We start from the raw sequence: 18,662 nt of genomic DNA, 5'->3' as shown, positions 1-18,662 counted from the left end.
GTGGTGAGATGGCCAAGTTGGCTAATCTTATAACAGAGGAGTTCTCTGAATGTTTTAGGGATGAACTACCTTATGGGTTACCTCCAGAGCGGAAAGTTCAACATAAGATTGAACTGATCCCGGGGGCAGAACCTGTAAATAGACCTCCCTATAGAATGAGTTTTGCTGAGGAGGCGGAGGTGCGTAGACAACTGGAAGAATACCTCAAGTTGGGGCAGATTCAACCGAGTTTCTCACCTTTTGCTTCACCAGTGATATTAAAGAAGAAAAAGGATGATACGTTTCGCCTCTGTATAGATTACAGAGCATTGAATAATATCACTGTTAAGCACAGGTATCCGATGGCTCGGATTGATGATTTGCTAGATGCATTATATGGAGCCGTGATTTTCAGCAAGATAGATCTTAAGTGCGGCTACCATCAAATCCGGATTAGAGCCGAGGATGTGCATAAAACCGCTTTCAGAAGCAGGTTTGGTCATTATGAGTTTTTGGTAATGCCCTTCGGACTTACCAATGCTCCAGCGACATTCGTCATGCTTATGAACGATTTACTACGTCCGTATATCGGAAAGTTCGTAGTACATTTTATTGACGATATCTTGATATTCAGTAAAAGTGTTACTGAGCATCGTGAACACTTAAGAATAGTGTTCAGTACTTTGAGGAAAGCTAGTCTTTATGTGAATAAGAAGAAAACTATACTATGTATGGTTAAGCTTGAATATTTAGGGTTCATTATTACTCCACAGGGGGTAGAAATGGATCCAAAGAAAGTGGTTGCGATACTAACTTGGCCAATCCCTCAGAGTCTGACCGCGTTGCGATCATTCTTGGGATTTGTCCAGTTTTATAGAAGGCATATCAAAGGATATTCCGGAATAGTATCGCCATTGACTGATATGACCTCAGATAAAGTACCTTTTATTTGGGGACAGAATCAACAAGAAAGTTTTAACACCATAAAACAAGCTGTGGTCTCAGGACCGGTGTTAAAAATAGTTGATCCCCAGAAACCGTTGTTCCTAGAAACCGATGCAAGTGGCATTGCGGTAGGAGCAGTCCTCCTTCAAGAGGGAAGGCCAGTAGCCTTTGAAAGCAAGAAGCTTTCTCCCTCTCAAAGGAATTGGCCAACTCATGAATTGGAGTTGTATGCTGTTATCCATGCTTTGAAAACATGGAGGCATTATCTGTATGGTTCAGAGTTTTATGTGGATGTAGATCATGATACTCTGAAACATTTTTGTAAACAACCTGACTTGAGGGGCCGCCAAGCTAGGTGGGCAGAGCTCATGCAGGAGTTTAATCTAACGATTCGGTACCGAAGAGGAAAAGATAATAAGGTGGCTGATGCGTTGTCTGGCATTATGCACAACCTGAGTTTCACGGTATTAGAGAGTGCTCTAATGACCGAGATTAGAGAAACTCAAAAGGTGGACGAGTTTGTCCAGAGCTTGTGGCCTAAAGCTCATGTGTTAAAACCCGGGGAAAATGAAAAGGATGACGTGGCATCCAGAAAAGGCCAAACTTATGCAAGATATACCATAAGGGATGGTATGCTAGTTAGAAATGGCAAGGTGGTAGTACCTGGTCAGAATGATCTCAGGCAGAGAGTCATTCGACAGTGCCATGATAGCCCGTGTGCGGGACACCCAGGGGTCGAGAAGACATATGATCTCGTGAAGCGAGATTTCTTTTGGCCAAAGATGAAAAAGCATATTCATGAATATGTGACACAGTGTTTCTCGTGTCAGGTGAGTAAGGCCGAGCGGGTGAAGCCACCCGGACTTTTACAGCCCTTGGAAATACCACTAAGTAAGTGGGAGAGCATTTCCATGGACTTTATTGTAGGGCTACCTGCAACACAAGGAGGATATAATTCTATCCTTGTGGTGGTTGATCGTCTAACCAAGATGGCTCACTTCATTCCGACTAGACACCCCGCAAGCGGCGGATTTGTTCATTAGACATATATTTCGTCTGCATGGATTGCCTAGATCCATAGTGTCAGACAGAGATGTCAGATTTACCGGTCATTTTTGGACAGCAGTATTTGAGACACTAAGGACTGAGTTGGGAATGAGTAGTGGGGATCATCCTGAGACGGATGGTCAGACGGAGAGAGTCAACCAGACTTTAGAGGATATGCTAAGGGCATATGTGTCATTGAGGCAACATACATGGGACAAGTGGTTGCCATTGTTGGAGTTTCCCTACAATGATAGAAAACATTCCTCTACCGGGTTCAGTCCGTTTGAGCTGAACTATGGTTATAGACCAGCCAATCCGACTATAGTTGGAGTACCTCAAAAAGTGCCGAGTGCCGCGAACTTTGTAGTTCAGATGCGGGAGATGCTAGCACTTGCGAGAGCTAATATCCGCCAGGCTATGGATAGAGCCAAGGTGTATGCGGATGAAAATTAACATCTATAAGAGTATTTGAAGAAGGAGAAAAAGTTTTTCTCAGAGTTCCTTCGCACTCGAAGTCGTTGACTTCAGGAGAGTGTGCTAAGTTATCACCTCGATACTGTGGGCCGTGGTTAATTCTAAAGAGGATAGGCAGTGTAGCCTATAAATTGGAATTGCCACAGGGGTGTAAGGTGCACCCGGTTTTTCATGTTTCGCGCTTAAAGAAATTTTTTCATACAGGTGACTCACTAATCGAAGGTGTGGTTTTGTTTCAGGAGATAGAGGATATTGCAAGGCGCAAGCCAACGAGAATCCTGGACCGAGGAACAATGCAAATACGAAATCGGAAGATACCCACGGTGTTGGTTGCATGGCATGGTCAGCCTCTATCGGAAGCTACTTGGGAATCCGTATACCAGTTACGGAGAGCGTTCCCAGATTTCATCATCGAGGACGCTGATGCTTGAAGAGGGAAGGAATGTTATGCTCCAGCCGGGATAGCATGAGCTCGGATAGATCGGTGGGCATTTTCTCTTAGATGACCAACTTTTGTAATAGTTAATGTGCGTAATTGAAATGGTCAAGAGAAGTAACTGCCAAGGTCCTAGGTGAGGGCGAAATGGCATTGACTAGATAGTTCTGAGTGCTAAGGCCTAGGTGCACCTAAATGTGCAATAATGCCAAGGGGCAAGTGGTTTTTAATGTGCCCCAAGAGAGGGGTAAAAGGTGGCACCAAGTGGAGAGGCTATAATGATGACATTTGGCAAGGAGAACTATCTAGGGAATTGAGGGTCTCATGGATAAGTATGAAGGAAAATAACGAAGGAAAATACAAAATCTGACGATTTACTATCCTTGAGAATAGGCTGGGTGGAATAACAGAGAGCCATCGCCCGTGATTGTTTCAACGACGAGTAGAGGTTTAGGCTACAGATAAAAACGTGGAGAGATGAAGTCGGTTACAGCGAGGTTTGAGGCAGCCGGCGGCGAACTCAAGGAGACGGAGGTTGCAATGACAAAACACCAACCGCTCCAATTGAGCCGTGCTCAATCTGTTCCTCTTCTTTGTGTGAAAGAGGGCCCAAGTGCTCCAATTCCTCTCACAAGGACCGGAACTGCAGTCCTGTGAGAGAACATGTATAGTAAGGTGTTTCTGCCATAAGCCAATTAAGCAGAGATAAGTATTAGGAACTTGATAACTTTTAACATATTTGTAGTAGATAAAACTTCAAATTACTTAATGACTAAGCTCTAACTAGTGGCGTTGTAACTTGTCTCTTACCAAAGTAGGAGTACAGTTGCCATATTTCTCCCACCAGGAGACAGGCTACAACTGTGTCTCTCGGAGCCTAGCCATAGGTGGACCAAAGGAGAGGCTATGATTGCGGAACAATAGAAGTTCATTCTCCATTCTTCGTTGCATCTCCAAGTCACCACCTGTCCAATTTTGTAGATACTGTTGCATCCCCTCCTCCAACTCGTCATTCTCATGTTACTCTTGACTGCGCCAGAGGGGATGCAATACATGTGTCACCGCATGGATTGGGCGGTGGAACTAATTCCACCGCTTATTCCATATAGCATGGATGGACTCAACCCTAAATCATGCCACAAGAAATTAGAATGCATTATGCAAGCAAAATTCATAGACTATAGATAATAGTACATACGTAATATATATCTGAAAATTCTAGGCTTCATGATAACAAATTGCAATTTAGTAACTGCAATAATTATACATATTACAAAAGTAAAAAGTCTTACTTATCAGGCGATAAGGAAGTGTTTCTGTTGAGGGCCTCTCCAATCTTGTCCATAAACTCGTACAAGAGCCCTAATGTGCTTCCCTCCATGTCCGTGATGCGAAGCACCGTGTAGATAGGATTAATCGATTTGATTAATGCCTCCGCCTGATTCTACCAAGACTCATCCATGATCATGTGGACAAATTTGATAGACTTTGCTTGGCCTCTATCATCCCAATCTCCCCACTTGCGAGACTCAACCGTGCGCAACAAGCCCTGGCGCACTCGCACAAGCCTCTCCACCACTATGAACATGTAAGCAAACCTTGTGGCTGGAGGTTTCAATAGCTCAAGGTCACTGTAAGCCCGATAGATGCTGAGGACTTTGGGTCTCTTCGTGACAAACTTCACGATACTGCGGGCTGTGGAGAAGATGGCATCAATCCAAGGTATCTTCCCTAGGTCCTCGACAGTGTCACTAGAAACGTTTCTAGATTTTTACAGGCGTTTCGTCTAGAAACGCCTAAAAATACTTATTTTATAGATGTTATATATATAATATACTTCATAAATAATTGTCTTTAGATTCTCTCTCTCTCTCTCAAAAGAGCTCTTAGACTCCTCTCAAAAGAGCTCTCAGATATCCATATTGTGCACACAATGCACATTGCACACACATATTACACAGTTGAAAGAGTAAAAAGATGCGTCACGCAGCCTATAGATTGAGGTTTACAAAGACACAGATCTTCCAGTTTACAAATTACTATTAACTAATTAGTTGCAACTTGCAAGTGCAAATGGCTGCTAGCATATGCCATGGATGATGGCCCATAGTTCAAACAATAAACTTTTAACTTTATAATTCAAATTTCAGAATCAAATTTCAAGATTTAAGATTCAAGATTCAAAATATAACAAAATGTATTATGTATTACTGTTTACATCATACATGTAACATGCCATAATGATATACTGGTAACTGTATGGTGTAAATTGTATACATAATCAAAGCCCGTCGCCTACAAGCCAGCTGCTAACAACTGCAGTGTACACAGTACACTCTAGAGTCTAGTCTCGACTCTCTAGAGCTAGGGACCGCTGCCCTCTCCAAGATCTGCTGCCTCATCACTGTCATCATTAGCACTGGAATCAGCAGATGGATCTACATCCTCTGTGGAGGGAGAGGAAGTGCCACCCTCGAACCAAGTAGGGGCTCGCAACTGATATGAGTCCTCTGAGTCCGCACTGTCTATCAATGCCGCCTTCTCCTCTGGCTCATCTCTGCCAGGACATCCTCGGGATGACGATGCAAGAACAGATCCCTGTGATCTTTCTCGTGAGGCTCGTGCTCGACGCTGATAACCACGAATCTGGGGTGTCCCTGTATCCTCCGAACAGTAGCAGCACGTACTCGTGGTGCACGAGCTTGAGCCATCGAACGTGTCTGACGTCGGAATCGAAGCATATCTTGTCGTAGGAACTCGTAAGCATCGTCATTCTCTCGACTGTGCTGGATGATGGACATGTCGACAGGTTCTAGCTTGATCTTGTCAGGATTGACTTGCTTGGGCTTCCACTCGATGCTACCGGTACCATCTGCAGACCTGTACTTCTCAAGTAGACGTAGGTTGGCATTGACATATACCAACCTATTGAGCTGCTCCACGCTCAACCTGACATAGTTTACAAATTACAAAGCATAAAGAAGTCAATTCTCACGACTTAAGAACTATAAGAAGTTAGAAGTTAGAACGAACTTGTTTCTCTTCCTGGTGTGTATGTCTGCACATATGCTCCATATCCTCTCAGCTGGACCTGATGTGCAATCTTGCGAAAGGATGCGGAGAGCTAACTTCTGCAATGAGGGATTCAAAATCCCAAATTTCTCCCACCAAGTAAGAGCCAACAGCCTGTTGTCTCTTTCCTTGGCAATTGCACGGGAGAAATGACCCATGTCATTGCGGAACTCCACTATGTCCTCTTCAATGCTATTGCATTTTGCAATACAGAAGAAGACAATATAAATAATTAGATAAATCATAAATGATAATAGTAAATACAAAGTTGAAAGCACTTAGAAGTTAGTAGTGAGCAGGTTGCAAACTTGTACGCCATGCTACCTCACCTATTCTGGACCGATGAGTCGCATACTTTCTCCAAGTATTAGGTCCATCCGTTGACAAGCACCCGATCATTCCATTTAGTAGGCTCCTTCCACAAGGGATGGAGCATATGTGCAACAGTGTGGATTGGCCTATGAAACCAATCCCATCTCTTCCTCCAAATTCCTAATATGTCATCCTTTTTGAAAATTTACCAAAAGGAATCAAGTTAGAGGCTAGACTCTAGAGCTAGGAGAACTGAGTATTAAACTTACAAGTTTCAACTTATATGTACCTGCTCTGGTTGAGGATCTCAATAGGACAATCCTCCGTTGCTTTTCGAAGCTTCAGCATGAACTCGTATAGCAAGCCCATAGTACAACCCTCATGGTCAAAGAGTCGAAGCACGAAGTACAAGGGCTCTATGGACATTTGAATGCAAAGGGGTTCCTGCCAAAACTGATTGTCAAAGACAATCCCCTCGACATTCTGTCCAGCAGGCAATCTTGAGTCACTCCAATCCAGCCAATTTGAACTGGTCATCATGCGACGAAGGCTCTCTTTGGTCTTAACCAGCCTACAAATGATAAAGTTTAAACAAAATTTAAACAATGAATAATTTGAGGAATTGATCTTTGAATGATGAAAATTGAATCATGATTCATGAAACATACCTGCTAAGAACCAGGAAGATGTAGCCAAAGCGTGTCTTTGAGGGTCTCAATAGCTCCCACTTACACTCCCTTCTGAATAGGGTCAGTGCATGTGGCTTACGAGTGATATAAGTCACTAGCTGCATTGCTTTTTCGACCACACTAGACACCCAAGGCAGCTTTCCAATATCCTCTATCATCAAATCAAGAGAGTGTGAGGCACAAGGTGTCGATACTATCTTGGGATACTTCTCCTCAAGAAGACTTCCCATTCTCTTGCAGTTGGAGCCATTATCGGTGATGACTTGCACCACATTGTCCTCACCAACCTCCTTGATGGCTGCCTCAATATGACCCCATATCCACTCTCCGGTGATGTGAAGGCCGGCATGTGAGGCATCAACCACCCTCAAGAATATGCTTCCCACACAACTAGTGACCAAGATATTAATCATGTGTCTCCTCTTTGTGTCACTCCATCCATCGGAGACTATGGTGCATCCATATCGACTCCAAGCTTCCTTGAGTCCCTCCATGTCTTTCTTGATTAATTCCACCTGCTTCTTCAAACGTGTGGTGCGGAGAGTCTCAGAACTAGCAGGTGTAAGGGATGATGCTCCTGCTCTACCAGCAGCTACAAGTGCATGATAAAACTTCTTGTAGGCAGGAGTCCTTGCAACATTGAAGGGAATATTGCAAGCGTAGAAAAACTGCTCCTCTGCAATTGCAGCCTCTTGCTTTAGGCGTGGTGCCCAAGCAGCTTGTATAGGAGTAACTCTCGGAGTGATAGCTGCTGGACCACGCGGCCTCTTGGTAGGAGGCCGTGGAGGAGCTGATGGCATAGTGGACAGCCCAACTGATACGGATGCCCATGGAGTGGTGCCATGTAGAGGCTGAGTAGAGGCACTCCCATGAACTTGTGATGTCGATGTAGATGGAGTATACCCATGCCCCTCCTGCTGTGAGTGAGAACACTCCACATTCCCGGTATCTGACTGGGATGATGTGAGAGTGACAGTTGCCTCTATGCCCAACTTCTGCTGCTCAACCAACACATTAGCTTGAAGAACTTGATCTGTGATCACGGGATGGAGGAGGGATCGAATCTCCGCAAATTTGGACGAGGTACCTCCATATGCCAAGAAGATCCCCTCTGGAATGGCATGGCAAGCACTCTTACCCTGGCCTCCGATCCATAAAAAATGTGCTGGAACTCGAGGGGCAGATCTTGTCAAAGTGTCACCACAAAACTTACATAGTGACCTCCTCGTGCCATGTGCCATATCTCTTTATAAAAACGGTATCTTGCCATACATCCCGTTTTGTGCTTCCATTCGGTCCACCGGCACGTCTTGAGGCCATGGTATGGGAGTAGAGAGTAGAGTAGACTAGATTGTAGAGGCTAGAGGAGAGTAGAGGGTAGAGACTAGAGTAGAGGGTAGAGTAGAGTAGAGTAGAGTAAAGGGTAGGGTAGAGTAGAGGGTAGAGGGTAGACCGTAGAGGAAAGTAGAGGGTAGAGGGTAGAGTAGAGTAGAGTAGAGGCCCGAGGGTAGAGTAGAGAGTAGAGAGTAGAGAGTAGAGGAGAGTAGAAGGTGGAGTAGAGGGTAGAGTAGACTGTAGATGGTAGGCTGGAGCAAGGCAAGCAATGGAGTAGCGCAGGAGGAGCGAAAAAATGAAAATGGCGGCCAAAATCTGCAAGAAACTCGTCGCGGCGGTTTTTTGGACAGAAAACGTTTCGTCCTAATTGCGCGTTTCGGGAGTTTCGCAGAAACGTTTTGTCTAGAAACGTTTCTTCGCGTTTCGGTGCCCCGAAACGCGTTTTTTGGTGACATTGGTCCTCGATCAAAAGATCAAGGCAATGTGAGGCACAGGGTGTCCACATAATCTTAGGGAACTCATCTTCTAACATGGCACCCATTGACACACAATTGCTGCCATTATGTGTCACCACTTCCACCACATGCTCAACACACCTATCTCCATAATGGCTGCCCGTAAATGCTCCCAAATATACAACCCTGTAATCACTGTACTTGCAGTGGAAGCGTCTATGGCTCTCAAGAACATGCTTCCCTTGCAAGAAGACACTAAAATATTGTACACACTACTCTTGCGTGCATCTGACCATCCATCGCATAAGAGTGTGCATCCATATTTTTTCCAAGTCTCTTTCAAGGGCTTCATTTGGTCTTCCACACGTTCCCTCTCTCTTCTTAGCTCTCTTGTCCGCAAGGCCTCATATGTAGGCCCTTCCCATTCATACCCAATGCGGCTCACGGCTCTCATGGCCTTCCTCCATTGTGTAGTCTTCGCCACATGAAAGGGTATCGCACACTGTATGAAGAGCTTTGTGAGCTTACTAGTGGCCTCCTTCACTGCTTGCTTTTGCAAGCGTGTTTGAATGCTAGACCTTTGCAGTGATCCTCTTTTTTCCGCACTAGCATCCACACTAATTGATCCATGTGGCAAGGGTGTTCTTGCAGCACTAGGACCCGCGCTCGATGTAGTTGATGCCCCTCTACTTCTCTTTGCAGAACCCAATGTGCTGGCATCATCCAATGGCTCAATGTCAGCAGCCTCTTCTTCATCTTGCAGCGCTTGCCCTCCACTTTTTGTAGCCAAGGCTGCCATGCGCACACGCTTCCATTCTGTTAGGCCACCTTTCACTGGAGTAGGCACAAACTCACAAGGTCCTACATCCTTGCTGGGAACACCTGCTAGATGGTCTTTCACCCGTGTGACAGACCCCGTTTTGCTTATGCCGCAATAGTTGCATCTCCACTTCTTGGAGCCACCGCCTCCTTTATAACTATCCAGGAGGGAGACATGGACCCAATAAGCATCTCTCGGCATTGAGGAGGATGGAGAGGTGAGAAGGAGGATGGAGAGGTCACAAGTGAGAAAGGATGGAGAGGTAGAAGGAGGATGGAGAGCTCAGAGGTAAAAGAGGATGGAGAGGTGGAAGGAGGCTGGAGGATCAGAGGTAGAAGTGAAGGAGGATGGAGAGGTTATAGGTAAGAGAGGATGGAGAGAAGAAGGATGGAGGGATGGAGAGCAGGCTGCCAGCTTGCAGGATGGAGAAGATGGAGAGAAGGATGAAGAGGATGGAGGTCCGAGGAAAATGGGATGGAGAGTCCAAGAGCAAAGGATGGAGGGATGGAGAGAGCTTAGAGAAGGTGGAGAGAGCAGCAAGGATGCACAGAAGGAGTGCAATGGGCGGGAGGCAGCGAAGAAAGGAGCCAGGTGGCGAAATCGCGATTTTGGGGGTCTAGGTCAAAAACAGGTTTTACGGAAACGCCGTTTCCGTTTCCTGCCAAGAAACGGCCGTTTCTGGCAACTATGCACTGCGGGAGCAGTAGTAGATGAATCAGAAGTGCTAATAGTAGTGGTTGTGGGGGCAGGAGATGCCTGTGTTGGAGAGACAGGTCTAGTTTTGGATCTAGATACAATATCCAAGAAATTTCTGGATACCGACAGGTGGCGCACCAAGGATGACGGCATGTTGGTACCATCAAGTCTGTCCTTAGTGGCAAGCATTCCAAATGACTCATGGTTTGCCACTGCAAATGAAAATTCCCCAAAAAAGAAGAGTACCTTTCAAATGTCAAAGCCTCAAGGCTACAGTGCAATAAGCTGGCTGCTCCAAAGTTGACCACAAATCTGCAAATGTGAACCCAAAAAAGATGACAGCAAAAGACCAGCAAATGTGACTGCCCAAATGAGTGCTCAAACACTGAGCAAAAGACAAAGGGTTGCCCTGCAATATATGACTGCAATAAGTTGCAAATGTCAAAGCTCAGCTTCCCTGAAAATGCTCAAATGTGACCTGAAATTGGACCCCAAGGCAAAGGGGATAACTGCAAGTATCAATTCTGTAAAACCCCAAATTTCCTAAAATGAAAGTATGCCAAATAGAGGGCAAAGTGAAATTTCTGCTCAATGTCATCGTACCTGCATGCAGCGTCTGCAATAAACTGTCATTTGCCGCAAAAAGCCCCAAAATCTACCAAATCAGACTGCTAAAAAAGCAAATTTCTGAAATTCTCACTCACATTGAGTGGAATAGTGCCATAAAAGCTGCCAAATGCCTTTTTCACGGTAAAAGCCCGAATTTCTTGAGAGAAGTTGCATAAAAAAGAGGGTAAATTGAGGAAAAGCCCCAAATAATGCAAACATTCAAACTCTATCTGCAATGTCTGTCAATGTATAGGAAATGTCACAGTTTGTGACAGGTCAAGCAGTCGGAAAGTCAAATGAGATGACTAGATCTGCAAATGCAGCCTGTGAAATGAAAAGAGGGGCTGGACATGAAATGTACACTACTGTACGCAAATTGCAGAAACTATATGGCAAGCTTCTGTAAGTCGTATGAACAACTTTGCAATCCTATATGGACAACACATGCAGGATGTACAACAGATTCTTATACTCGATGACAGATGTATGGACAACGTACGGAAAGCATATGGCAACTGTACTACAGATTCTTATACCTGTACGAGAGATGTATGGACAACGTACACAAAGCATACAGCAACTTGTATGGACAAAGCTCCGAAAGCAAAGTTGCCTTGCAAGTGCTCGAAAGTGACCTGAAATTGAACTCCAAGGCAAAAGGGATACCTGCAAGTGTCAATCCTGCAAAAGCCCCAAATTTTCAAACAAAGGAGAGAGTGTCAAAAAGAGGGCAAGTTGAAATTTCTGCTCAATGTCACTGTACTAGCATGCAATGTCATTTGCTGCAAAAAGTCCTGAAATCTGCAAAATCAGACTGCTAAAAATAGCAAATGTTTGAAATTCTCACTCATAGAGTGAGAAAATGCGAGAAAAGCTGCCAAATGGAGAAAAATTGAACCAAGAAGAGGGCAAATTGAGGCAAAGCCCCAAATATATGCAAATTTTCAGCTCTATTTGCAATGTTCTCAATGTTCAGGAAATGCCCTAATTTGTGAGAGGTCAAGCAGTCAGGATGTCGAAGGAGATGACTAGACCTGTAAATGCAACTTGTGAAATGAAAAGAGGGGCTAGACAGGAAATGTACGCTGCTGTATGGTAGGATTGCAAAAAACCATACGATAAACTTCTGCAGGTCGTACGGACAATTCGGCGATGCTGTACGGATAGAGCATATAGGATGTACGGCAAATCATTATACCTGTATGATTGATGTATGGAGGGCGTATGGAATGCATTAGCAACTGTACGACAGATTCTTATACCTTGTACGGATAAATTTAATAGTTAAACAACAATTGAATGGCAACCACACGAACGTTTTTGCAGGTCGTATGAAGTTCAAGCCTCACCCTTCAAGTTGCACTGTTGTTGAACTATAAAATTTATCCGTACAAGGTATAAGAATCTCTCTCTCTCTCCACTTCAAGCCTCACCCTTGAAGTTGCACTGTTGTTTTTGGAGTTTCCAGCATTAAGTTGGTGATGATAATGAAGTGTGAATTGGTTCCCCCCTCCCTCTTTTCCCCCGACCCCTAGAAAAGAACTTCTATTTCTGCTTGAAATAAGCTACCATAAAAATCAGCAGAAACTAGAAACGGTGTTGAAACTTGACCATGGGAAAAAGAGACGAGAGTTGGTTGTCGCCAAAAAAGGGCCAACCTGTTTCCCAAGAACCCAACATACTGTGTATGGAGTCTCTGGAAAGGGGCTAACAAGCAAGGTGGCAAACTATACAACCAACGAATACCTCTCGTGGTGAGGATATAGAAAATGCAGCCAAGCCTTGCAAAAACGCTCCTGCCTGTCAGCAGTTGCTCTAGAACCCGGAGCTCTGCACTTCCAAATGGCACGCAGGGTGTAGAAGTTGTCGTGCCAATGATGGCAAGAGTGGCTGTCGGAGTACTCTGCTGGCCTCCCATCACCAAATTGCAACGGGCGACCTGAATATGCTAGGCAGTGATGATGGCAATTGTCTCCCACATACTATCCTTTGTCGAAGGTGCAGGGCGAACGCCGTTGGGAGGAATTGCCTCATGTGCCTTGATCTTAGCCATAATCTGGTGCTGAATCGGAAAGGCTAGAGTAGTGGGATCTATCAGAATGCACGGCCCCCCTCTGTGAGCCACACGACCATCCCCTAAGTGAAGTTTCTCTCCATCCACTGGGTGCTAGCCACTATCTTAAAGCTGACCATCAACTGTCCACTTGCATTTGCTCCAACCAAGGGCCGATGGGTTGCAGGCTAGTCAAAAGGCATGACCAGTAGAAGGAGAGATAACCTCTCTAGGGACCTCCTATTCTACCCAGTGTCGCTCCCTTGGGGGGGTCCATGCTGTTGCCTCCAACTGTAGGCGTCAGCCAATATGTGTCGTTGAATAGAAATGCGTAGTCAAGGTAGTGCTCAATCCCTCCCACCACGAGTCTAGTATCGCTAGAACTATCTCTACCCGCCTTGTGACCAAGCATGCGTCCCTCTAGGTCTCGTACCTGTAGGTGCCACATAAGTGGCTGCCTATTGAACTCCTCACGACAAGTGGGGTTGGCCCGTATAAGACCTAGAGACAAGCGCTTCCAGACTCTGAAAAGGTTTCTCATCAAGGGAGAGCCCTTCCCCGTGAGAGGAGCTGTTGAGAAAATCCAGGGACGCCCCCCAGGCTAGAACCTCATGGACCTCCTCAGTTGCGTTATTGGCCCAATTAATCCTTGCTCTAGATGCCTCACGTCAGGTGGGTAGAGCCTCCTTGACCGCCTCAAGGCTCGCTGCAGAACCCTCCACATAAAGTGTTGTGTCCTCTGTAAACTTTGAATCTAGCAACTCCTCCTACCGAATTGGAAGCCTCATCCCTATAAGATCCCTAGCTTGTGATCCCAAGAGGTAGCACAAAGCCTCCGTGGCACAAAAAAAGAAAGGGGACAAGAGGGAACTGAACGGGGGAGAGAGAAATCCTCGCCTGTATGACCACCTGTAAGCAGCTGACTGGAGCTACTTGAGTAAAGGGACGAGACCCCTCTGATCCACCTGTTTGTTGAGAAGCCTAACCGCTGCATAGTGCCCTCCAGGGAGGGCCACTCCACCTTGTCATATGCCTTCTCAAAATCCAAGAGAAGGATAGCGAGAGGTTGCCGCTCCTCTTGGGCCCAGTCTAGAGTCTTCAAAAGGTGAAGATTGTCCAAGATATTGTGTTTGTACACAAACCCTGTATGAGTGTCATGGATGATGTCTACAAGGTGAGGCCATTGCATAATCACGACCTTGGCCAAGATCTTGTAGGCTGTCTCCAGTAGGAGAATCGGCCTCCACTGTCGTAAGTCATCTTTGCCTCCTCTTTTGGGATCAAACAAATCCATGCAGACTCAAAGACTGAGGGAGTGAGCCTATATCACAAACCTCTTGAAAAGCCGATGGAAGAGGAGTGCAAATGTGCTCCTAGAAGCATATGAAGAAACCCGGAGTCAAACCGTCCTCTCCGAGGCACTTTTGCGAAGGGTGGCCCTTTGAGAGCGATTGTCTGTGAAAGGCATCTCAAGCTGTCTGCTCACGCTCTGTGACACTAGTATCGAGATGTTACCCCAAACCGTTTCTCTGACAGTGATCACGTGGTGGGACGACTCCTCTGCCTCCCTGTAGAACTTCGTGGTCATCTCGAGAATCTCCTCAGGGTCCATATGCATGTGACCATCTCAGTCATGCAACTATGTTCCCACTGACCTAGGTCCTGTGACTTGAAAGAACTGTCTGGTCATCCTATCACCTTGAGAATGATAAGAGAACCCCACAGTACGGGTCTCTGTGTCCTAGAGATCTAGCGGGGTTTAAAACTTGGATATGAAAACACTTTCTATGAGGTGTTTTGGGAATGCTTCCTACGGTCGAACTCATCCTTAAGGCTCCGTCTAATCCCATGCATTCCCAACTAACAGGCAGTTTCACTCCTTCAAACATATGGTTTTCAAAATGCATCCACTTCCTCCACATTTGGTACGATGCTGAGAAACAACCGTCCGAGTAAGAGAACGATCGTGCACTCATATCTATCTGCTAGCCACTACGATCTTGGGTCTTGCTCTTTGAGATGCTCAATGGAGGCCAAGTCGCGTCTTCGAGCTCCCTCTCGGGTATGGAGGAGATGACGGCACCACAAAGCCTGGGATTGTAGCTTCTCACTGCTCCTCTAGATTGCCTTTGCTGCTCAAGTGGCCCAACCTCCTCGGCTGAGTGACTCCAAATCTTTGCCATCGCCTCCTATACCTCCTGCTCTCGTTGTTAGGAGTCAGGAATGCGGATCCCCTTCCCTCACATAAAACCTATCCAGCCTCTCGAAGAGTCCATCGTGTCGATGCTGGCCAAAGGAGAAACGGAGGTTGCTTGGAAGCTTGGCGAACTTCGCCTCTTGCTAGGGGTCTTTGCTACAAATCGTGAAGATGAATTGCTCCCAAGTACTCCTCTCAGTTGTCGGCATCGTAGAGAAAGAGACTTCGCCTAGCTTGTCCTCCCCAAACTTTAGATTGTTGAAGTTGCGTCGAACAATCCAAGAGTCTACGTCTGGGAGGCTCTTCGTTAGCCGCCTCCAAAAAGCGGGCTGCTGCTGCCTATAAGCTGAAGCGTAGACATTCAGAATGCCTATCCTGGTGTCACCCGCATGAATGCCCATCCAAACTACCCTTCCTATGATCAGCTCTCCCTAATAAAAAACATTTGCTGCTGCCATCCGTGAGACTGAGATGCAACCCCCTCGCTCCTGCCTACTGTGGGGGACCACACCTTTAGCTCTCTCCTAGTAAGAGATGGTGCTAATGACTGATATCTGCTGCTGAAAACATGTGCTGTGAGATCAAAAGAAAGTCCACTGTCCATCCTACCAGTGCCCTCTACAGCGCTTGGTGAAGTATCAGATACTGCGGCTGCTGTTGAGATGTCGGTCGTGGAGCCCGTGCATGTTCCAACTCACTAAAGTCCAGCTCATGGAGAAGAGGCTTGGGAGAACAAGGCGCTCTTGTGAGTAGAGCCTGTACCACCACTTCGGACCTTTGTGACTTCGAAGGGGTAATAATTCACAACTGTGCCTCGGCGTACTAATGGCGTGACATGTTCCACGCCTATCGTTAAGTGTCTACTTATTAGAGTGTGTTGTTTGCCAGACTCGGTCGATATCTTTTCTTTCTAGTAGGCCTTTTGAATACATTCACCTTGTTCAGAAAGAGGGAATTTCTTAAGAAGATGATGACGATTGGGAGAGAAAATAACTTCTCTTCAAGGGCACACAGATGTTTGTCCTGAAGGCTTGCAATATAGTGAGGCAGCATATTCAATATCTCATTTTGTAAAGATGAATCGGTTAGAGATCATGACCATTTCCAATTTGAAAACATGACAAAAAATAGTGACGACAAGATATTGCCTCTCCAGTCTAGTTATGGTGGACTACGACCAAATGTCAAGACCAGTTCTGCAAGGAGAGAAGAGTGCATAAATTTTTGCAAGAGTCGAAATCAAGATGAAAAGTAACTGTATCACCATTGTTGAGCCAAATGTCGACCCCCTAGGGGCCCGTTGACTTCTCCATCATGCGGTACATCTACTCTTTCATAATAAGGTGGTACAAAGAGGGGGTCCACTTCTTCTTTCTTGTGGAGGCAAAGTTAAGCTTCTAGAAAAGGCGAGTGCGAGAGCCTACCAATCCAATTGAGCCCCCTTTACGGGGCTGCAAAATCATAATTGTCATCTGGAGGATGAGGGGATACTCGTTAGGTATCTCCAGGTAGTTCCATGGTCCGATTCTCTAGAACTCTCGGGGCAAGGGTTGCTCGTGGGTGAGGGTTCAGGCCTGGAAGCTGAGAAAAGGGACCGCCTAAGGATGACTTCTAAGAGGAAGTAGCATCTTGAAGATTGGAAGAGGACCGAGGCTAGGACGAGGAGGCCACAACCTATGACGGAGGGGGAGGGCTCAACTATGCCCTTAACGGGGGGCTTCGGGTCTGTGTCCGGGGTAGGGTGAGAGGTATCATCACAGTTCTAGAGAATTATTAGATAGTATGTGCTCAAGTTACTGTTAGAGCTATATATATAGCTTGCCCTAACTTGAACTAGGTCTCACCTATATATGTGTAACTAGTGATCAATATGAATCAGTCTTTGAGAGTCTATTTGGTGTGTCTATCGTCTCTTCTTCTTCTCTCTCAACATGTTAGAGCTATATATATAGCTTGCCCTAACTTGAACTAGGTCTCACCTATATATGTGTAACTAGTGATCAATATGAATCAGTCTTTGGAAGTCTATTTGGTGTGTCTATCGTCTCTTCTTCTTCTCTCTCAACATGGTATTAGAGCTACAAAGGTGTTGCTATTGTATGCTCACTATAATGAAGAAAGACATGAAGTATTAGTTGTTGATTTGATTACATAGCACTTTCAGTATCTCATCGCTTATTTTCTCTTGTCGATTTTGACATGTCTAACTTGATGTGGTTTTTTTCAAGTTGGAGAGCTTCTCTCTCTGCACAAAGTTGTAACACAGTAGAGGGAGGCAAAGGAGGAGGGAGGGTGCGGATGCGGGGGGGAAGAGGAGACCAGGGGGAACAGGGACGACCGGCGGGAGATCAGAGTAGCGGTCGCTGAGATGGAGGAAGTCCTTTGCTCCTACTGTTGGGTCGGCTTCTGGGTACTTTGACCCCTCGTCGCTGTTGGAGATATCATAGTCAAAGAGTGTGTTAGTGTGTAGTACTAGGTGATCTAGTACTAGTCTATGTGAGTGAGTCTTTTGTGTGAGTGCCACGTGTCATCATGGGACTTATCCCATATGCACTAGGTGCTAGAGTGTGAGTGAGTAGCCTACATAAGGCTTGTAATTTACTTGTCTTGTCATACTTGATGAATGAATGAAAGCCTTCATGGATTCTACGTCTGTCTACCATTTCTTTACACCCTAATCTCTCTCTCTCTCTATCTCTCTCTCTCTCTCTCTGACTTAGGATCCAGCACAGGTAAATATGCTCGTTTCAGTAGCTCCACCCTTACTGTGATTTGTATCAGGTTTTCTTTAAGTCTCATGGACCCATCGGTCTTCCGAAGACTAATAAAATTTCTTTCTTTCTCTCTCTCTCTCTCTCACACACACACACACACACACACACCATGTTTCTAACATGGTATCAAAGCAAGTCAGTCCTGCCCTAGCCCGCCCTACCACGTCATCATCTTCTCCAACAAACCCTAAACCCTAACTCTGCTCAGCTTCCTCCTCCTTGCAGCCGGCTCATTTCTGCCTCTATTCTGCCTCCTCTTGCAGCCATTAGCTACTGTTTTCGCCTCCTCCATAGCCACCTCACTTCCTTTTGTTTCTGCCGCCACCATTCGGATCTCTTGGATCTGTCCTTGAGTGCTCTACCTCCCTTGGTGGCCTCCTAGCTCGCTGGTCGGCACACTATTCAAGGCACGCCTGCATGTGTGGACCTTTGAAGACGTTTTGGAGCTTTTTCATTGCCAATTTTAGAGTTTGCACGACACTGCAATAGAAACGGACCACCTGTGCACATTGGTTCAGAATTTTGAGGCTTTTTGGAGGCTTTTCCGACCTACTTGCGGCTGGTGTTTGCATCTCTGAGCTGTTTTGGTGCCCGTGCTGCACAACCGCCTTCAACAGAGTCATTTCCGAGCTGTTTTGAAGCTTCCAGCACCTCTGTATTAGCTGTTTTTTGCTGTGGTGACCTGCTGTAGCATTTCGGTGTGCTTTGGACAGTCGCCTTATAGATTTCGAGGCCTGGCTTTGTATTTGGAGCACCTACAGCCACCTAT

The 18,662-nt window shown here is 45.8% G+C and overlaps 2 protein-coding genes across 2 annotated transcripts in view; one reads left to right on the top strand and one right to left on the bottom strand.

The window, feature by feature from the left end:
* The window catches only part of LOC147890977 (ubiquitin-conjugating enzyme E2 32-like), a 68,209-nt gene that overhangs the window by 19,847 nt on the left and 29,700 nt on the right, over positions 1 to 18,662 (top strand). The window lies entirely within an intron of this gene.
* On the bottom strand, positions 5,410 to 6,319 carry LOC147890978 (uncharacterized). Its single transcript, XM_087389758.1, has 3 exons — positions 6,283 to 6,319; positions 5,915 to 6,145; positions 5,410 to 5,830 (listed from the first exon to the last, which is right to left on the bottom strand). The coding sequence occupies exons 2-3, from the start codon at positions 6,109 to 6,111 to the stop codon at positions 5,410 to 5,412; spliced, it is 618 nt and encodes a 205-aa protein (XP_087245884.1). The 5' UTR covers positions 6,112 to 6,145; positions 6,283 to 6,319.

Source organism: Dipteris shenzhenensis, chromosome 18 (genome assembly GCF_047967505.1).
Source record: "Dipteris shenzhenensis isolate YYH24624 ecotype China chromosome 18, Dip_SZ_1.0, whole genome shotgun sequence".
Taxonomy (NCBI): Eukaryota; Viridiplantae; Streptophyta; class Polypodiopsida; order Gleicheniales; family Dipteridaceae; genus Dipteris; species Dipteris shenzhenensis.
The sequence above is the reverse complement of the archived record's forward strand: the minus strand, read 5'-3'. Positions and strand labels throughout refer to the sequence as shown.